At 38.8% G+C, this 22543-nt stretch overlaps 1 protein-coding gene across 6 annotated transcripts in view; it reads left to right on the top strand.

Moving 5' to 3' along the window:
- LOC136341119 (diacylglycerol kinase eta) overlaps positions 1 to 22543 on the top strand; it is a 118692-nt gene that overhangs the window by 90632 nt on the left and 5517 nt on the right. For 2 of the 6 annotated variants that reach the window (XM_066285760.1, XM_066285765.1), the window contains 18 exons: positions 215 to 427; positions 1979 to 2149; positions 7048 to 7253; positions 8656 to 8805; positions 10373 to 10432; positions 11990 to 12164; positions 13137 to 13431; positions 13880 to 14083; positions 15470 to 15711; positions 17870 to 18073; positions 18415 to 18646; positions 18802 to 18996; positions 19093 to 19270; positions 19331 to 19518; positions 19582 to 19907; positions 19963 to 20142; positions 21680 to 21955; positions 22210 to 22473. In XM_066285760.1, the coding sequence (XP_066141857.1) occupies positions 215 to 427; positions 1979 to 2149; positions 7048 to 7253; positions 8656 to 8805; positions 10373 to 10432; positions 11990 to 12164; positions 13137 to 13431; positions 13880 to 14083; positions 15470 to 15711; positions 17870 to 18073; positions 18415 to 18646; positions 18802 to 18996; positions 19093 to 19270; positions 19331 to 19518; positions 19582 to 19907; positions 19963 to 20142; positions 21680 to 21955; positions 22210 to 22473 (3759 nt within the window). The remainder of the gene's footprint in view (positions 1 to 214; positions 428 to 1978; positions 2150 to 7047; positions 7254 to 8655; positions 8806 to 10372; positions 10433 to 11989; positions 12165 to 13136; positions 13432 to 13879; positions 14084 to 15469; positions 15712 to 17869; positions 18074 to 18414; positions 18647 to 18801; positions 18997 to 19092; positions 19271 to 19330; positions 19519 to 19581; positions 19908 to 19962; positions 20143 to 21679; positions 21956 to 22209; positions 22474 to 22543) is intronic. The other 4 variants (XM_066285761.1, XM_066285764.1, XM_066285762.1 and 1 more) reach the window with 4 other exon arrangements.

The following is a 22543-nucleotide window of genomic DNA, read 5'->3' on the forward strand; positions in this document are numbered from 1 at the left end:
ACGGGATTTGTTGAGACGGGTATGAAATAGAGCCGTTAAAAGTTTATTCAAATCGCCTGGATAGGGCCGCTCGTGGCGCAAAAATTAATGAAATGGCCTCAGTTTTCTGTGAAATGGAATGAGCTTTCCGCTTAACTTCTTGTTTCCTGAATTTTTTTTAAGGCGAGAATTACGATTTAAAGCCCTAAGTAGCAACCATCGCATTCAGCGTTAGTTTCTCTATTTCCAGGTGTTATGCGAAACTGTTAAAGACCTAAGGTTTCAAATTAGCGAAAGCTCCATTACGCGAAACGACGAACAGCTACAGAAGCTGAGCGATGTTCTGCAACAAAAGCAAGATATGCTTCTCCAAGCCTTGACCAGTGATGTCGACGTTGCCAATTTTCCGTCAACCTCAACAACGTCCGATGAAAGTGGAAAAAAACAGGTAAGTCCCAGGATCGTACTTCTGAAGTAGGTTGAGCACACGTAATTTCCTCAAAATCAATTTACTCCCCAAAGCAGGTAGCATGGAAATCAAACGCCTAATTTAGCCTGTAAAAGGAAAATCACACCTTTTCCCTCTTAATAATGTAATCTAGATAATGTTTTCGTCCATACACATAAGACACAAACTCAATTTTAGTCTGATATTCGCGATTCGATTATCCTTAGAAATTCGAGAATGCGAAGGATAAAATGGAAAAGAACATAATTAAGTTTCCAGCGTTGGACAGAAAACGGGAAGTACGGGTAAAGATGCTGCAACACTTTTTAATTTAATATGTCGAAGAAAACAGGAGTTAAATTGCTGTTTGAGAAAGGAGAAAATTGAAATTTGTGAAAGTTATTATGAATGTGTCACTAATGAGGGTTTCAAGTTTTGGGATAATAACGCATTTAGATATTCGAGCACACTCTTAATGCTGTTTCAGCTTTACGTAGCGGCTACGACGCAATGAGATTTTAATCGTGCCAAAAAGGGGAAAAGTTGAAGAGTGGTTCGTTTACCAGTCCAAACCACACAAATTGATTAACATCGTTGCAATGACCACCTCATTTCGCAGACCCAGCTCCATCGGATTATCATCTGTTTCCATCGCGACAAAATGTTCTTAATGGAAGAAACGTGGCGACTGATGAAGACGTGAAAAGATATTCTGTTCAGTTTTTTTTTCCGAAAAACAATCTAATTTTTATGAACGCGATATCATAACATTGCTCCAAAATTGATTAAATGTTTTTTTGTTTTGTATTTGAATACTTTCTTTTTTTTCGGGAACCCCCTGTGGCGTATTGAGATGAAACTCGATGAATATTTTTAACTGTTAAATATGTTTTTTCCCTACACTCGTGAGGCAAAGTAGCATTCCCTACCTGAAACTAGCCCTTTGTCGCCCGTGTGCAGTAAGCGTACTTCGAGGTGCAAGTTTCCTAAGACATTTTCGGACGAACTCAATTTTGTAAAACGAGGAGTGACGCGACGAGGTGGCAACGGATGAGGGGATTAACGAATAAAATTTTGTGCAAATTTTCGAGAAATGAAAAAGAAAAAAAAAAGAATCGTGAAATGGTTACTACTTTTAAATTGAGAGTAACAAGAACGATTCATTCAAAATGCCTCAGTTCAAATGATTATTTCGTAGATTTGGCAACATCGATTTTTTTATTTAGATGAGTAAACCGGGACCGTTTTCCACGATCCTGTTTATCCTTTAGCTACTGGAGAATAGAGGACGAAGGACGGAAAAAGGCCGCAAAACGAGATTGTCACTTTCGATAACTTTCAAGCTCGCACATTTAAAACGCAATTTCGGTGAAATACCCAAAATATTTGTATGAAATCTTTGGGACATTTGATCTCTTTATACGGGACGTAAAACTTTTCAATATGAATCATCTTGAATTATCAGACAGACTCACGATATGTCAGACTTAAATGGAAACAGTGAAACAAATCAAATTTGTCCGCACATGGAATGATTTTTTTTTGTTTAAGGACGACACCGACAGTGAAATATCATTCGACAGAGGGAAGAGCGAAAAGTCCGAAAAGGACCTCAACAACTTCAACTTTCGCAAGCACCGCAGAACGTCCAGATTCATGGAACGGGAGAAGGACGCCTTAAATAACAGAGCGAATAGTTTGAAAAAGGCCTTAAGAAACCTGGTAAGTTATTTCGAGCTATTTTCGTTACGAAAGAGCCTCTTTTCTTGGTCGGCCTACGGAAACTTAAATGGAGCAAAGGGGCATGAAATATATCGGAAACTTACCTCGGCGTTTGCCACAATGAATCACTACAGTGTTCCTGGAAAATAGGGGTTATTGATTGCTTTTGTAGGTTTAGGAGTTTTGATAAATATTTTAGTGAACAATGTGTTACGCTCCAGAGTCGAGAGAGAACAAAGATTTAAATTACGAATTTTCACAACTCGGAGTTGATGATGGAAATGGCATGTTGTGTAATGTTTTTTTAAAGTGAAATCGTTTCAAATGATTTCCGAAAAATTAAAATGTCAATTTCCCCTATCGATGGATTATTTGGTTGAGTTTACCAAAAGCCGATGCGGTAAACAAATTCATTAAATTTTGGTTACATAAACTCAATGAATGGGTGTTCACCTATGAGACCTGCAGGCCCTACCTCTAAACAAATTTGCAAAAAAAATGTATTAGTAATGGTATTCTATTTTTGGGTATGAAAACTGCGGAAACAGTCAATGTATAGTTCAATCTACCATTTGCCCGACCTAGACTGGGATGGTCCACACCACCACACCTTTTAGCATCCGGGGGGGGAATTACTTAAGATACAATCTAATCCGTCACAGTCATTGGCTGAAGCTTTGGTGCTATCGGGACGATCATCTTGGATCCCTCCAAAAGTTTTTGGTGTCTTTTGATATTTTTTTCGCACGAGGAAAATCTTCAGTTTCTGGAAGTTGGATAAAGCTACCGGTCCAAAAATCTTAGGATGAGAAAACTATCTCCGACTCCAGAACTATCCCTGAGGGACATAACGTCAGGATCAAAGAGAACTACGAATTGGTACTATCTAGTCAACGCGTCATCTGCTAGTTGTTCCGTTCTCTCGTCATCTGATGTGATTTCAGAACATTGCTGCCTGCGGCCTCTTTGGGTCGTTTCCACCCTGCTCACCTTTTGTGTAAATTAGAGGGCCTTGCTGATGGCTTCGCGCCTCCTCATGCTGGACTGTGTCCCTCAAGAGGATAGCTCAAGGCGTACGTGAGAAAATCGCAAAATACGAGAAGAAATGGGGAACTTTGGCACCCTTTATATCGAAAATGGTGCATATTTGACCGTGGGTCTATCAGCCTTTTTTAATTTATTAATTTGAAGAGTAGTATTAACCCCTGAAACATTTCTATGAAGACATGTTACACTCTGTATATTCTGGGTGAAAGAGGCATTTTAAGTCTGACTAGCGTAAGAACTGAACTTGTCTAGGAGGTGCTAATAAGTAAATAAGCAGTCTGAGAAGAATCGGTACTAGCGAAAGGAGCTCATCATAGGAGATTGCCAGAAGGTGAAAGCTCAGATAATTTTTAAAATTAATGTGGTCTACTGGATAGTCTTCTTTTTGGCCGTTTCACCTCTCCCCACTAATGCTTGTTACCCATTTCGTAGATGATATTTCTTTGCCATTTTTATCTCCTAATAATTTCCCAAATTAATGTTTCTTCGATAATTCATATTTTCGTCACGCTACTGCTCTCCAAAATCCCAGAGAATTGGTTTGTAACTGCTCAAATTTAATCTGGAAACAACTATAGGGGACAGGCGGCTTAAACGAATTTCACTCCCCCCCCCCCTCAATGTAAATATTTTGCCTTGTTTTACGCTTTCCCGATTTCGGAATATGCACAACGTAATTTTCCTCTCATCCTTTTTTGCCCCTTTTCGCATTTTTTCACTTAAATAGGGCAGGAATCCGTCGACAGGAAGGATAGTTTATGTCTTTATTTCTCAGTGTATACGCCTTCGTTAGGTTTTGCTTATTCTCTTCTAAGCTACTTCAATTCTTTATTCAGAAACAACTTTAAAACAGGCAAAAATATCAGGTTCTAATAGGGCCGTGGCTCGATTTTGATTGCCTACCTCTGAAATTTGATGAATTTGCCAAAAGCAGGATGCTGGGGATGCAATTCGCACGAAAATTCGAAAAATACACACATCATCATGGACATATTCCAAGGAGTGACGGCACTAAAACGGGGCCAGATACCAAAATACGGCACGAGGCCCAAAAAATAAAGAATTGAAGAAGGACCTTCAATTTGGCCTCACCGTCCATACAGGGTGTGCCAAAAAAGGTCCAAAGCATAAAATCGTACATGACACAAAAACATAACACCCTGTATATGGCTACCGACTACTTTGATATGCTGTCACAGGGGAGCTTGAGAAAAATAAATGTACGAAATTCCCAAAATTTAACTCAAGGCATACGTGAGAAAAACGCAATTTCTTCGTTATTTTGCAGCGTATTATCGCCCCCTGAAACGTCTCCATGATGATATGTTACCCCCTGCCTTGAGGGAGGAGCAAACATAATTTCAACGCTTAGAACTAAACTTTCCCACTGCGCGGAAACCAGGGCTTGTGACATGGAAATTTGGGGAAATGATGTGGAAAATTACCTTGACGATGCACACTCGTTCTACAATTGGGAAAAGTATCGAAGAAATTATTCCAAACCTTGGGAAAACACTACTCCATTACACGGAAACTGGGGCTCGTGACGCAGTGATATTTTGAGTAATGATGATATTATCCGGAACGTACGCACCCCTTCAAAAACTGGAAGAAGCATTGTGGAGGTGGCAAAAGTAATTCCAACCCCTAGAACTAGATCTCGTAATTAAAGGGACGCTAAGGCATGTGAGGTGTTGAAATTTTGAGCAGTAGTAAAGAACAGCACCTCCAACATTTCTACACCGTCAAAATGGGAAAAAGCATCGAGGAGGTAGCTAAAGAACTTCTCTGCATTTCGCTATGATTTCCTTTCGACCTACCTCTAGTTCATCTAACCCATGCAAGGGTAATGCTACACTGTTGAAGGAAAAATATAAACAATTCAACGTGCTACCCCAACAGTATCCAATTTAATCCAACTGAATTCCAAGGAACAATTGGTAATGCATGTTTAATGCAGATATAAATATATACAGAGTGAGTCGGGAGGATCGTGCCAAACTTCAGGAGCGTGTTGTTCATGAAAAATAAATGTAAAGAAACTCAAATGTTGTTATCCGATTTTCGTTTGTTTACAAGTTATAGCGTAAATAAAATTAAAACATAAAGGTTAAGCAACATTTAGACGAAACGTTTCCTGGACGTTGGATTGGTCGTGGTGGCCCATTAGGTGGCCTCCAAGGTCTCCAGACCTCACACCACTAGACTATTGTTTGTGGGGTTGGTTTAAAACTGAAGTGTACAGAGTAAAGGTGGACACTCAAGATGCACTAATTCAACGCATTAGAAATGCTGCAACTGCTATTGAAGAAAGACATGAAACAATCAGGAGCGCAACGAATGCTCTTCATAGACGAAGTCGAAAATGTTTAGAAGTTAATGGCAATATTTTTGAACATTTACTATGATATCCAAACGTTAATTTATGGAATTTCTTATAAAATTTATTATTTTTTTAATTTTATTTACGCTATAACTTGTAAACAAACGAAAATCGGATAACAACATTTGAGTTTTTTTACATTTATTTTTCATGTACAACACGCTCCTGAAGTTTGGCACGATCCTCCCGACTCACCCTGTATAGTAAATGAGATGATAAGAAGATGAGAATGTCCGACATCAATATCTCATAAAGGGTGATGGATACGAGGTGCGTTCAATTAGTAAAAGGAGACCCAAACTGAGTGTTCCCTAAAAATCGACACAATAACGAATGGAGCAAATGCATAAGAATTAGACATACATCGCTGTTTAATCGAGGTACACGAGGTATTTATTCAATTTAATTGTTGATGTGACCTCCGAAAAACAAAACAGATAAAAAAAATACGGCAGTATTTTTAGGTAATTGCAGCAACCCGCGAGTAATTCACACAGTACAAACATTGCTGAAAAATTGAGCTACCTCAGGTTAATGTACAGAAGTGACCTTTATTATTCCTGTATATGTGAAAATATATTTTTCTGTTTTTGTTTACGGTAAAAACTTTGTCAAATGGGAATCGCACGGGACTAAAAAAAGCTCCATGCGATTGTTTTATCTTAATTTATTATTACCGAATTCTTTTTACTAATCAATGGCCGAATATACATTTTCGAAAACTGAAACGCACGAATATTTATTCAGGACATGTTACGAATGAAATTAAAGGGGTTTTGTTCCAATTCGAATACGAGAGAACAGAAGCTTTCAATTTTAAATAAATACAAACTTTTAATTACGAGTTTCTACCCTATTTGAATTCATGTACCAATTAATTGGGTTACTGGAACGTACACATATTGTGTTGGAATTATTTTTATAAAATGTTTGACACAACCCTTTGTATATACCATTTCTTTTTCTTTTTTCTGACAAACTCGTTAAAACTTTGGGTACGGACCTGCTTCCTGGCGTCTCTAAACTAAAGTGATCCTAAAACATGTATCAACTCTATCTCTTTTCATTTTTCACATTTTTTTGAAGAGTCAGAGAACCTACCCCGCAGACATGTGAGGCCCGAAGACGGTCTTGGGTGCCCACCTAGTATCGGCTTGGCTCTTCCAGGACCGCCGGCCGACCAATCTCCTCCCCCTGCGCCGATACCGACGTGAGAGAATCCTCCACCAACTGACTAAACTCCTTCCCTCCTCCCCGTTCCACCGTGAGGCTATTCCTGAACTGACCGACTAAACTCCTTTCATCACCCCCCGATAACGACATGAGGAATTACTTCACCGTTCGTTGAGCCCCATAACACAATAAACCGACGCTTCTCGGATGATTATTATAACACTCCCACAGGGAGTCGACGTTCGTCGCGAATTTTGTGAATCACTAGATTAAACGTCACTACCAACAATTTCAGGTCCAACACACAGAACAAGTATTCGATGAAAGAACCAGGCAGGCAGATCCTGAAATACCTGCAGTAAAAATTTCCTTAAGCAGCGATATTGAAAAGAGCCCATTATGTGGGAGGAGGAACATAACCCAAATGGACTCCTTGAAGGTGGTGCATAGCATTGATTCCGGATCCAGTTCGGATGGAAGCTCTTGTCCTTCACCTACAGGGTACGAGCGTTACTTATCTTAACTAATAGTTTTGTAAGAAAATTCCTTATTAAAGGAAAACTCTTGGCTCGCTTAGTCTCCGCTTTGGCCTTGGCACCTTGAAGTATCAAGTAAAGCATAAATTACACTGAACTTGATCTCGGTTCCAGAAATAAACTTGCAAGGTGAAATGTGGCTTTACGAGTAAACTTACGAACAGGAATATAATTAATCAACTTTCATTAATGGTATTAATAGTTGCCCTCGCCTTCTATTTACTACCATAATGTGTTCTTTTTGGAAAAGCACCTTCTCGGGAAATATATAGATTAAAAAGATTATTTTTCAGCGAAATCCCTATGAGGCCTGGATTAAAATGTTCAAAAAATATAGGTCACGAACTAATGCGAAGACTTCGCTAATGCAATATTAATTTTTATACGATGATAGTTCCAGAAGGGCCCGACCTGACGCTTAAAGAAAAAAAAATCGAAAATATTATATTATTCCTCAGCATAGTCTTCATTTGAGATTGACACACTTTTCCCAGTGATGTTCAGTGAAGAAGCTTCTAATGTTTCAAAATGGGCAGCGACCTCGGTCTCCACCTCTTCGTTATTCGCAAATCTCTTTCCGCCGAGCTATTTTTCTATTTGTTTAAAAAATAATCTGAGAGAGCTAAATCTGGCGAGTAGGATGGCTGAGGAAAAGTTCAAAGCCAAGTTGATCGATTTTGAACATCGCGAAGACGGAAGTGTGAACTGGTGCGTTATTTTAATGGAACAATATTCTTTTTCCTTCGGGATGTGGTCAATAAAAATGATCCCGCGTGCAACCCAAAAAACTGACGTCATCACCTTTCCTGCAGATGGAACGGAATTCGCCTTTTTTGAAGCCGATCCTCCCGTTTGAATCCACCGTTTTGATTGCTCTTTCGTCTCATGTGTGAAATGCTAAATCCATGTTCAATCGTGGTTGCGAATCGACGCAAAAATTTGGTTTTATTGCTGCGAAACTTTGCCAAATACTCTCGTAAAATATCCTCACGGTGCTGTTTTTGTTCATCCTGCCCGCATTTTTCTCATTTCCAATTATTCGATTAAAATGCGATGTACAGCACTTTTTGAAATCTTCCAGTACAGATTTTGACCGCACAAAATTTTACACAGACAATTTCTGGAGGGGTCAAATCGGGTGTATCATTAGGTCGGCCACTGCGGAGTTCGTCTTGGCAACTGGTAACACAAATCACCATAGCATCCTCAAACGTTAAACATGAGCTTTTTAAGATTAGTTCTTTGTAATGCTGAACGAAATTTCGCCATCTTTATGTAAGATCGGGTGCTTCTGGGACTATCCTCACAGTTACCAAGGCTCGTTTTCGGATACCCAAAACCCCCTTTTTAATGAATATTAAATTTAGGTCCGTCGCAACCGCCCGTCTCGTGAATATCTCCCCTATTCCGGATATTCGACGGGATTCCGTGGCCACGACCGACGATCCAGATTTGCTGACTCTCCCGGTTCCACCTGATTTTGCTGATAGTCGGAGGTCGAGTCGAGTTCAGCAATGGTAAGTCTTTTATAAATTAGAAACTGGTCAGGTTTTTTTTTATTTATACGTAATTAATTGAGTGATCCGCTTTGTAAGAGGAGCAAATAGGTAAACCTCTAAAGTCGAGACCTCTGACCCTGACTGTGTGAAGCTCGCTGGGGAAATGAATGTTAACTGAAAGTGTAGAGTTAATCAAACTAAGGAAAATCGACTGTTTGGCCTTTCTGCTCTTGTAGCAAAGGCCCTTACGCCTATACATAAGGAATCGTTCGTAAAATGCAAGAGAAAAAATAAATTAGGAAATGCTCTAACGGAACGTTCCAAAGAGAGTTCCAAAGTTGTGACGGCCGTCGTTCCATATTGCCAAAAGTTGCTGCAATGTGTCAGTTATTTCTGTCCTGTGTGTGCGTTTATTTAGCAATTAGTTGAATGGATTGTTAGCGGATTATCAGAGTGTCTAATCTTCATAATGAGTTTTATTTCAATCTGTTCGATTGTTCGTACGTACTGTTTCGTTTTTTCCTTTGCATTTACAGCGCCGGTCTCGATATCGGTCTGGCACACCCAGACCATCAACTAAACCACGATAGTCTCGGACTCGAAATTGCAAACTGCAGTCTCGGTCTCGGATCCGCTGTCATGCAAGACCGAAACCGAGGCTCATCTCATGATCTCGCAAAGCTCTGCCATTGGCTGTTAAACCACATTAGTGGGTTTCTTTACTCTAGATTAACAGCTAATTAATAAATTTTGGCTTTTTCAGTCTATTGACAAACCTGAGGTGGTTGACGTGAAAGATTTTGCTTCTTGTTTAGAAGGAAACGAGGAGTTTTTTCGGGTTTTTTGATATTCTCGATTATGTATCAGGTTTGCTCCCTTTAATTTTTTTTTGTTATTTAGAAGCCGCTCAGTATTTATCTTTTACTCGCGAGTACGTTCTTCCGCCCTTGTGATACAGGAAGACGAACAACACTAAATTTTACAACACAGTTCCACAAAGGTATCTACGAAACTTTTACGTGCATTAGCTGGAACCATTCTACCTGCATAATATACACTCAAATACTGATATAATTATTTAACTTTCCCCCCCTAGTTCTCGTTCCATACGATTGCGAGACATCTCCAGAACAAATAGCAGCATCCCCCGAGGCGGCATTTCTCGTGGATTTCACGGTAACATGGATAATTTCTGGCAAAAGTTCATCCCCAATCCAGGCCACGACCCAAATAGCTCATTATTCTGTGCCACTGTAGTGGCGTAAATTTTATTCATTAAAGCAGGAATGGAATTTTCCTTTTATTAGCATAAAATACCACACTGAGAAGGTATGCGGTTATTCACCGTGAATAAATAAAGAAAAGACAGTTTTATCTACTATGAAAGTGAATATTTCCATGCTAAATTAAATGATATATGTTCGAGCAGGTTTTGCGAAATATATTGCCAGAATGGGAAGATAAACGATGATTGATGACTGTAATACACTGAAGGGGTTTAAATGCATGGCCAAGTCAAAATTGGTTAAACCTTGCTAAAAACAAAGACTTTGTTATTAATCTGACCCAGTTTAATTTATTATAGGATTGACATGGTTTTTCTCCAAAATACCATCAGAACCATTAACGTTTCTCATCTTGTCAGGTAATTAATAACCAATAAGTTTTCTATTACTAACCAGTATTTCGTAGTAGGACTTGAAATACAGCGTTTTCCATCAAAAACTTTCCATCACACTTATTTTGGATAATTGCAAAAATATCGTAAAACGCTAAGACACGTCGATTTTATTTTCGATGGGGGCACATGATGGCATAGATCATAGATTTATTCAAACGACCCCCGCTGAGGGGGTGCAGTCAGGTTTGAAATTCCAAATGCGACCATGGGTCGAATGGCACTTAATATTAAAGGTAATAAAATTCTCTTTGACATATTGATTACCCGTTTTTTAATTTTTGACCACAACTTCTGAGCAAAGTACCATCCAAAATGCATATCCAAACAATTAGATAAAAATAAATAATTAAATGTTCAATAAGTCCCCCTCCCCCTTCATACAGTAAAATAAACGTTGCTTCGTGTTTCTTCGAACATTTCCCAGAATTTCAGGGGTGATAAGGCGACACTTGTCACCTACCCGTCGTCTTAACTCTTCCAGAGAATCCCGTTGGGTTAGATAAATTTTAGATTTTAAGTGGGCCCACAAAAAAATTTCGAGGGTTAGTAAATCAGGTGACCTGAATGGCTTCTCAATGGATCCTTGGCGGGCTGCAGCTGTAAAATACGGAGGTGCTCCGTCATGTTCAAACCGTACTACGTTTTCTAAAATGTTTTCATTACTTCCTATGTCCTCTACAATCGTCGGCTAACTATGAGTTCCCAGAAAGTTAAAGCATAATCCTTGGAGGATTCCCTGGAAAAAAAGCGCTCTAATTAGTTAGTAACCGAGAATGCCAGTTCGAGTTCGTTAAAGGAATTTTGTGAATATTTGGTCGCATCTTCTGCATACTATGGGCGCTATTTTTCTCAGAATTCGAGGTGAAAAATAAGAAAATTGGTTGTTATGCTAAAGACAATTTTGTTACTTTTAAAATGAGGGGTTGCTCGACCCATGGTCCCATTTGAAATTCCAACACTGATTGAACCCCATACAAGGGGTTGTTTCGATAAATTTGAAATTCGCGCCGTCATGCGTCTCCCTCGAAAAGATAATCGACGCGTTTTGCCGTTCTACGATATCTTCGCAATTACTCAAAATAACCGTGGTGGAAAGTTTTCGATTAAACACCCTGTATGCACACAAAGTAATAGTACCTAAAACATGCATCATTTCGTACTTGTAGCTGGTCATAGCTCACTTAAATAGATGCTACAAACTCTAACCCTAGATTAAGGATTGCTTAGTATACCACTAATAATTGTTAATTTCTTGTCCGGTCGAGTTCAATTACTTCAATGTAAATACTACTTCTGGTACTTAGCTGTTGACATGTGGACACTCTTCTTCAACGAAATAATTTATTTAAAGGATAACGAATTTTCGCAAAAATTGCTTGGCCTCCCTCGACACACCCACACGTTCTACTTTCACCCATAAGCACCTCAAAAGCTCGAAAACTATATCTAATTAAATATTCCTCATAGTACAATAGTAGGGCTCCTGGATTTTCCTCGCCCTAAATTTCCAATTGCTTTTAGTGCAGACGATCAAACTCACACAGAAAAAATCCTCTTCGAAACAGTATCAACGCTCATCAATATAGAGAGGCTGCAGCAGTCTAATGATAAACCGGAGAAACTTGAGAATGAGAAGTTGCGAACAGACTTCAAACAGGACCAAGATGGAGACAGAAGCAATATTGATGATGAAAAGGTGAGTTACATAGTAATTTTTTAGATCAAGTTAAGTCGGGTTAGTCCAGGTTACACACCACCCCTCTCCGGAAGTCTGTTTGGTAAATCAAATAGAGCGGTACTAAAAAAAGAGACTTTTCGTCCAGTTTGCCACTCCTGCGTCCACCATCGCACCCTTTAATTTGATACATTTATGGTATCTTTTTAAAGTGTTCTTTTGAAGATTTTTCAATTGTTGTGGTAATATTCCCTCACAAGCTTTGCGTACGCGATTTCGAAGATTCCAGTGTCGATATATAAACTTTACTTTTGATCGTGCCCCACAGAAAAAATCCAAGGACGTCAGATCGGGAGCTCTAGGAGGCCATTCGATTAACGGACTATTGCGGCCTATCCATTTATTTCCGAAACGCAAATTCAAATGTTGTCTCTGACGAGCAAAAATACGAGCAGGACTGCCATGTAATTGGAAATAGAGATTTTTCAAATAAGCAGGTAGCAACTCGTCGAAAATGGTGCGTTTTTGACCGTGGATCTATTAACATTTTTTTATTAGTGGGCAGAGTACCATCGCTCCCTGAAATATCTCCACGATGATATGTTACAGCCTGTAGATAACATGTATAAATTTATACAATTCGGTTTAACTTGAATAAGCCAACTCACCGAATTGAATTTATATTTCGTCGAGGAATACATTGGCTGAACATTACTTGAAAACTTGATTACGCTAATTAAATTTTGGCTCCCTCGTTGGTCGAAGCCCATGCAGAATTGTCGGTTGACGATTGAAATTAAATTATTGACAACGCCCATTACGTCCATTTTCCAACGGAAAATAAAACCCCTACGTTAGCTCTAAATAATTAGTTTCCCGACGGAGAGAATGCAGTGCTTGTACTGCGTAAAATTCGGGCAAAATTAGACCAATCAGGGAATTACCGACTAAATGCTCTCCATAAATTCTGCCGAATCTCAATAATTGTTTCAGGAGTGTTCGAGCATCATCTCGGTGATATCCAACGAGGAAATGAGCATCGCGAGCGAGATCCTGGAAAAAGGATCGTATGTCCCAAGAAAAGGTAGCGATGGAGAAGATGTTAACGGACACATTTGCCACATCGACTCCCCTGAAACCGACACCTACCCCACCTCCGACGTTGTCCAAGGGGAATCTCTAATGGATGACATTAGTTCGATGATTGGAGAGATGCTTTACGGTTATGATCTGGACAGCGTGGCAGACACGTACACGGATGATACCACGTTATTCCATAGCGAGCTGGGTGAGTTTGCGCTGAATATTACTGAATTAGAGGATATTAAGGAAAGTTTTGAACGACCCATGTAAATCTGGATAGGGGCACTTATTATCTCGAACACCGACATAATGTAATCTAAAGGCCAGAACTTACGCTCCGCTAGTTGCCGAATTTAAATTGTGTCAGCTTTAATATTGCAATTACGTTGGGCATGGTGTTTAAAGCGTCTCCTGAAATATAGTGCCTATTTCATTGGAGGGAATTGAACACGTGCACAACTGCCATTTAATACAGTAACAATTGTAATTGGACCTTAAACGAGGACGAAGAGGTAAAGGGGGAAACTTCAAGGCATTTAATATAAATAGAGCTTCCACTCCTATTAAAATTAATTATCCACTGCTGTTTATCTACAACAAACAAGCAAACAAAAAATTTGGGTTAATGCAATTTTTCATTATTACTCCGTCAGAGAGAAAACTTAGCGTCAAAAAGGACTCCCTCGAACGCAAGAAACGCAACAGTCTCCGCCGGAAGTCAGCACCAGGAGCTCCAAGAGTAGATGAAGACGCTCAGTACGGTTTTGAAAATCGGGCCTTCATGTCGCAACATATTTCCTTGGACAATAGATTCGATCAGCCCAAACGATACTGCAGTTTAGCACAGTTCGTTGAAGGTAAATTGCTGAACTACAATAAGACTTTTTCACCTATTTGCCAACGTGAAAAGTTTCAATGTGAATGTCTTGCCAACTTACTACTGCGCTATCGCACATGCGTACTTTAGTTACCATACGGGTAAGCCACACTTTAGTAGTGATAATTCACTGTGTCCTTTGAGAGAATCGAAACTCACGTGGATTTTTAAGGGATTCGGTTTTTGAATGTCGAGAATTTGAAATGCGATTTTAAATATTTTACCGTTTATGTAATTTGCAGAAATTTTTTAAGAATTTTTAGGAATTTTTCAGACACGTCAAAAAACATTTTGACAACTCACATAAGTATTGTTTAAAATTTTATACTTTAAATTCTTTAGAATTCTCAGCGACGTTTAGACGCCTTTTTCTGTAAGATCTTGTCATACTTTTCAGCGACTAATCAGAGACTGTTCCAATATTGGAACCAACAGGATCAAATGTTAGATCAAACGGTGGAAAGTTGAAATTACTTAAATAATCAGACTGATGTAGGTCGGGAGTTTTCAAATTCGTAATTTATCGTTTCTCTTTGGATTCAGTGGTTACCACTGTCGTCTTCTGCGCAGTAACAGAATTTATTAAACCAATTAACTGAAATTACCCGACACGATATTGTCAGATTTTCAATAATTTCCGAAATATGTGGCAAAATATGAAAACCGCCAAAATCTTTACTATTTCACAAATCGTACAGGTGGCCTCTATGGATTTATTAGTAGCATATCTGGAAATTTCTTGTAGATTCTCACAGAATTTAAGAGATCTCGCACCGAAGTAGTACCTCCAAAGTGCCTTTGGAGGTTCTACTTCGGAAAACGCGATTGCGGGGAAATTTTAAAACTCCTTTTTTATGTCTTCTAATCCCGTTTAACACGTCTATGAACCTCGAAGGGATAAATATGCCAATTCATATACAAATGGTGATCTCTCAATATAATTTAAATCAGATTTTTGAGAAATAAAAATACCATTTTTAATATTTTCGAAATCTAATTTAATGCACCTCTGGTTTTCAATGAAGCTACTTGCGAGTTTTTCTGCAAATAATACTCCTGAAGCTATTGTCTCTTGTACGATATTCAAATAATTTTAGCGACTCTTAGCACATACTTGGCATTTTCAAGACTTTCAAAATATTTAAAATGTGAGATAAATTCTTTTTAAAAAATTTTATGTTTCATAAATACGTCCTATAAGTTTGAAACCAATTGTTCATTTTTTCATTCATTTTATTGATGAACAATGCCTCAGAACAAGTAAGGGTTGTTAGACCAATGATATTGCACACTATCTTGAATTAAAACCAACTAGTATTAACATTAAAAATTTTAACACTGACGCCCAGTATAAACTCTTTCGCAGGCAGCGACATCGCTCGGAGATCTTTCAAACGACGGGCTCAAAGCAAAACATCCAAAACCGAAGCCAATGTTACTCGGCAAAGCACTTTGCATGAAGAAGTTGAAAATTCGACTCCAAGTTACTTGGGCAGTGCCACCAGCCTAAACAAGCTGGCCAAGGAACTGTCCAACGTGTCTGCAAGTACTGTGAAAGAGGCGATGGACAAGGACAGCGAGAAGGAGAGCGACAAAGAAAATGAAAAGGTAAGTTTGAACGAGGGTCTGAGTCATGTAGCATTGATTGCAATTGTATAGAGGCTCAAAATTGGGGTAAGAGAATCTCTAAGACGTTAAGTAATCTAATTCTGGAAAAGGCATATTTCCTCCAGGATGTCAATTTCGTTGGAACTAGAACTCCAGCTTTTATTTTCGATAAATATTCCATTGCAAAGAGTTTTTTTATTTCTCATATGACTTCAGTGATAAATCTAACTGTAGGGCCTTCTTTCGGGATTTTCCAAAAAGTCCCTGAAGTGCACAGTTTTTTATACAATTTTTCTCACTGGTATACTTCAGCGGAAGAAAACAGGAATATTCAAAGTGTTGCACATATTTTAAGTATTTACTCTCCATACATTTCAATTAACTGTGAATTTTCGCTGTTATAACCATTTTTCTTAGGTTCTGAAGACAGGTTTACCATCGAAAAATTAACAAAGGTTTTTGATCCGAGCCCCTAGTACAGGGTGAATGTTACGCTCAGATTGTGGTAACTGAGAATACCAGTCAATTCTACCACTTCAAAATTCCTGCTTGGGTGTGAGACATTATTTCCAAACAGAAAAAAGAAGCAATGAACAATCCACCTTAAACATATAAAACATATTTACCGTTTGGAGTATTTTCCTCTTACATGATACGAGGGCTATTTTTTCCTAACTGTCCTTAGATTATGGCAACTACACGCTAAGCGCTCGCCAGATGTAAGATTCGTTCAGTGCTTCGTTCTCTTCGAGCTGCATCGTATTGTGAAACTTTTAAACGTGTAAAAAGAGACATACGAAACAAAAGGAGAGACATCTCGTCATCAGGAGTAGTCCTACTCCATGGCAATGCATGCCCCCATGCGTCAACGCAGGTTAAAGAACTGGTAAAGAATTTCAGTTTGACTATCCACCGTACAGTCCTGACTTGGTATCAAGTAACTTGCTCTTGTTCGCTAGGATGAAAGTATGGTTTAACGTAAATGAGGAATTCGAATGGTGATTGCAAGACTGGCAGTGTTCTTGGTGACTATGTCGAAACGTAGTTCGGATCCATAAGTAACTTTTATGTACCGGGTGTTTCAAAACATGTGTCGGAAAATGAAGAGTGTGATTCTTGGACGCATTGAAAGAAAAAAATTGCTATTAACATGGGTCCGCAAACGCACCATTTTCAAGATACAGGGTATCATTTACCATAGATATCGTCAAAAAACTGAAAAAAAAACTGTTTTTTGACACCCTGTATTTCGAAAATGGTGCGTTTGCGGACCCATGTTAATAGGAACTTTTTTGTTATAACGAGTCAAAGAATCACACCATTCATTTCCTGATATATGTTTCGAAACACCCTATATAATAAAACGTGTTTTGCCTACCTCGCTTGTTTTTGCTGGATCACAGAAAATTGAAAAAATAGCCCTGGTATCTTCAAATGAATATTCACTTCTGTTTTTCTTTCCTCGCTCCATCACTTCTCCTTCTTCGTGCTTACATTATCATAATTAATCTCCTTTTTGAATCATTTAAATATGTTTAAGACCTTTTTATGCTCTCTTTGGTTTAGATGCAACTTAACGTTATTTGTACGCTGTTAGCTTTGTAGTGCAATTTCAAGCTAATAACGTCTCTTGTATGCTTTTTTATGGTTTTCACAACTAACTGAAATGACTTGACATTTTCGAAACCCCCAATTTTGGACCACTTTCGGCTTACGAATGATTGGGATTGTATTTAGAGCACTTCCTCAGAGCAATTAAGAACTTGTGCACAATAATATGTTATTTAGTTCTCACAAAAAAGGCTGACTAGTTAATTCTATTATTACACAGTCAAACACATATACTATGGGTGGGGAGGATAGTCAGTTCCTCAGCGCTGCATGCAGTCAACACAATAAATTAATTTTTTTGTTGATAGAGTACTAGCGAGTCTGTTTGTAGTCAAATTGGTAGCCTGCATTACAACATCAGTCGATGTGTAGATGACCAGTTCTCGATCATTTACTATAACTGTACACGTAAACAACACTTGTGCGAAAAGATAAGATTTCGAAACACGTTGTAAAATGTTGATTAAACACGTTGTCAAAATGTCAACAACTGTGCCTGTCCCCGGATCTCTTCATGTCCATAAAACCAGGGCGTGTCCTTTTCCAGTGCAAATTCCCCCCAGTGAGCGTGATAGTAGAACCCCCCTCCCCGATTTTGACGGAGCAGGCTCGAGCTGAGCGCATGGAGACTATCCGTATCGAAATAGAGAGTGTGGACGACGACATCGACCTACGCAATCTCTGTTCAAAATCCGACAAGTTGTCGGTGAGCGACCTGAGCAACAACAGTTCCACCACCAACTTGCTGACGGTTAGTACCATATCAAGCGGTTCCTGCTGCTTTGTGATCGTCCTTATGCACCCTGTGAAGCGTTGATTGTTCACTGTTTTTTTGCACTGCATTGTCTGTTTTCAGTTCGTTTAAACTGCTTTTTTATCTGTATTATTTAGCTGAAATTACATTAATGGAATTATTCCAGGTGCTCTTATCACCATCCTCTCGCTGAACCGAGGAAAATACACATTTGCAACCCTCTGAAAAATACATATCACGTATTTCTTGGTCTTTCCACAACCACTCGCCTAATTCTACTAATTTCAGACATAACTCTCTGGTTTGCATCTCTAGGTCAAAAAATATTTTTTTCCCAGGTTGACCACGATCCTTTAGTCACCCGATCCCCCGCGGCTACCAGGAGGATTTCTTGCTGTAGCATGCTGAATGCGCAGGACGCAGCTGCGTTGGCTGCCACAGCTGCAGCCACTACCAAATTTTACCACGAAGGAGAAAAAAAGGAGAAAAAAGGAGAGGACAAAGAGTTGAAGAAAAAACAAAGGAAGTTGCCGATTATTAATCCGCTTGTGACGCTTCCAACGTGGCCTAGTAAGTAGAAATATGATCAAATAATGGAGCCTGCAGTCTTTTGTGGTTTCGATAGATTCTGCCTTGAATTGTTTTTGATCATAGGTAGAGTTTAAAATAGCCTCAAACCAGTTATTGCGATTGACCTCGAGTATAATAATTTCAAATTCTTCTAGACGTCACAAACAGTAAAGGCTTCATCAGCAAATGCCTGCTAGCGAATGCTGACACCCTCTGTGCCGCTGTGAGTCCCCTGATGGATCCTGAAGAAACGTTGATGGAGGGCTTCTATGAACGCTGCGTGATGAATAATTACTTTGGAATCGGCATCGATGCGAAGATATCACTGGATTTTCACCACAAAAGAGAAGGTACGTTAAATGAACCAATAATCCAATGCTCCTGTGGAAACACGCACCGCATGGTGTAAATATCAAGCGTACTTCAGTTACTGTATTTTTTTATAGAACACCCAGAAAAATGTAGATCGAGAGCTAAAAACTATCTGTGGTACGGAGTCTTGGGAGGGAAAGAACTTTTGCAAAGAACATACAAAAACCTGGACCAAAGAGTACAGTTGGAGTGTGATGGACAGAGAATTCCTCTGCCGAGTCTGCAAGGGATTGTAATATTAAACATTCCCAGGTGGGTAATCCATAACTCCTCATCTGTATCAAGAACTCACTAATTTTTCAAATTTTCAAGATTTATGGGTGGCATTAATTTCTGGGGTGGGACCAAAGAAGACGACATGTTTCTGGCACCCTCCTTCGACGACAAGATCTTAGAAGTGGTGGCAGTTTTTGGCTCGATGCAAATGGCTGCTTCCAGAATGATGAGGTTCCAACATCATCGAATCGCTCAATGCCAAAGCATTCAGATCACCATTTTAGGTATTCGCTGAAATAATGACGAAAATCTTTTTTCTGAGGAATTAACTTCTTCAAATAACTCAGGTGACGAAGGAGTCCCGATACAAGTCGACGGTGAGGCCTGGATCCAACCTCCAGGCATCATTCGAATCATGCATAAGAACCGCATGCAAATGCTGAGTCGTAATCGGAATCTGGAATGTTCCCTCAAGAGCTGGGAAGAGAAGCAGCGGCAGAGCATTGCTGGTCAAGATGGAAGCAAACCAAGACACTCTTTATCTGGGGCGAGTCATGATAAGTCTAGAAGCAGTATAACGAGGCAAAGCATGCCAGGACACTCTACAGATACAGCGAAAAGCTTCTTGGGGGTAACGGTGGAGAAGATCAGGCAACACTCCTTTAGTGGAGCTGTAAGTTCCACTAATCCATAGGTCGGTTTCGATTGTTGAACATTTACATTTCTAGGTACCACATCATATCGAGAAAGAGAAACATTGCGTTACCTTCGTGGAACGTCTTCCCCAACGAATGGATGTAGATATTCTTTTCAGCGAGGAGGAACATTACTTGCTTCTTAACTTCATTGAATGTGCGACTTCCCTCAGCAAGTGGATTAAAATATTGGCAATTAGCCATAATCTAGAGGTAATAATAATAATAATAATAACATATATTGCGTATACAGGATGGTCGTTGAAAACGAAACACGCGTAGTTCTGAATAGCTAAAAAAGGGATTATCAAACTTGTGACAAAGGGACTATTGTGTAATTAATATAAATTATACAATTAACTCCCTTCTAATAACAGGTGTTAGCATTTTACCAAATGACTTTCAGATAACGAGAAAAAAATTTGTATATTTTTGAAATTATGTTACATACCTAACACATTTATGATTTTCACAGAACTGCCGTAGCTCGTTTTGTTAAATGAAAGCTTAACTCCTTTGGATATTGCTGATTCGCAGTATAAATCTGCTCACATCCATATTCTTTCTCTAATTTAATAATTATTACATGTTAATTTCTTTTATGGTCTTTAGTACTATTACATCAAAACAATAATTAAAATATATAAGTATATAATTAAAAAAAAAGTTTTTAACTAAAAAATTATTCTTGCAGTTAATAGTACACTAAAGTATATCAAAAATGGTGCATTTCTGACCATGAGTCTATTAGAATTTTTTTATTATTTCGCAGAGAATTATCGTCCCCTAAAATATCTTCATGATGATATGTTACACCCTTTATATCAGTAAAGTTTTAAGAACAAAATGAAATAAACGTTAATTTCGGGAACGCTATTTTGCTTTAAAGGGTCGGGTAAGGAATGTGTCATCCGTTATAATTAGTCGTAGTCCCCTGAAGAACACTTGTTTAACTTAAAAACGAATTAACACAAACAAATATATTTCATCATTTTTCATCCTCGGCCACCAACCTCATCCAATTCCGTGCTCCTGATACAAAATGTTCCATTTCGTATGCGAATGCAGGAAATTGATTTGTCAAGGAATTATCAGGAGCTAAATATACCTCCTCACACTTCTGTGTTCCTGGTATCAAACGATTAATTTCGTATGCGAATGTCGCAAAATGATTTGTTGAAAAACTACCAAGAAGTAAATGTTGACATTCTGTGTTCCTGATATGAAATGTTCCATTTCAAATAAAAATTGCGAATGTAGTGAATGATTTTGGATCTTTATAAGGTCTAATAGTTTTCCTTTTACTGATAATCGTTTGCAATTATCTGTTAATACCGGATAAATGACGTTTTCCAATAATTCAAGATACGTTTGCCGAGTCGAACATTCAATTTTTGTTAACACTGTGTGCGAACCTCGTGAATAATTGATTGCTGGATTCTCATCAGACTAGTAACGGTATCTGGCATGTGGCAATCTGCCCTAAGAACAGTTAAGAAAAAAAAACTTGATTCTAAATAAACCTCATTAGGGTCTTAAGGCAACTCTTACAATATCTGGTTACTTTACGTTAGTAAACCGTGACATCGCCATTTTTTTTAATGTCTCTAGTTTAAACGCGGCGTCATAACTGAAGTATATACTGGGCTTGCACGATAGTAACCAAAGGGGCCCCAAGTGGTCTTAGGTACCTTAGATCGCAATATACATACTTTTGCCATTTCTCTACTTTACTACTATATGTCTTTAGACGGATTTATACTCTATGGCAACTAAAACCGACGCCTCTTTGGAAAACATTCATCCTCAAGGCAAACTGCTAACTGGACCAGCATTAAGGGTAGAGTTCACTAAACTTGTAAATGCAGTAAAGCAGCTGTATGAAGAGAGTTGTTGCCTGCTCCACGACAGAAGTGATAAGTTGAAGTTGAGAGAAGACTTGGAGAGCAAACTCAGTGTCGGGCTAGCGAATATGGAGTTGGAAATGAGAAAATGTGTCATGTACGATACTCCGGAAGGCAGTCTGGTAAGTATCTTTAAAAATCTCCAAAAGTCAGTTTGTGTAGTATTAATAGCACGATATTAATGGAATAAAAAGCGCTTTCAAACTATCATGGAAAAATACCAGGTCCGTATTTGAAGAAAATGTGTTGACTATCCATATTATGACCTGCAGTATACCTGCGGAACATGCAAATCAGCAAAAAACTCTTAATTTTGTTGTACCTTTATGCATGCCAATCTAATATCAACAATTGTTATTTTAACAAATTTCTTCAGGTATATCTTCAAGACGTACAAGAAGAGAGCGAGCACAAGAAAAAGGGCCTCTTCTGGCTTAAATTTAAAAAGACAGTTACCACCGAACGTCGCATGTCCAGCTGCAAGAGGGAGGTGGCTTCGTGGGGCACCCACGAAGTGGCTACCTGGTTGGACACCTTACAGTTGTCAGAATACATCGACAGTTTTGAAAAGAACGACATTAGGGGACGGGAACTGTTGACCCTGGCTCGAAGAGACCTAAAAGATTTGGGGGTAACCAAGGTCGGTAATATCTTGGAGACTAATTGCGAGATAAATTTGACCTAAATTTGACCTAAAAATGTCCTTTTTC

Source organism: Euwallacea fornicatus, chromosome 9 (genome assembly GCF_040115645.1).
Source record: "Euwallacea fornicatus isolate EFF26 chromosome 9, ASM4011564v1, whole genome shotgun sequence".
Classification (NCBI taxonomy): Eukaryota; Metazoa; Arthropoda; class Insecta; order Coleoptera; family Curculionidae; genus Euwallacea; species Euwallacea fornicatus.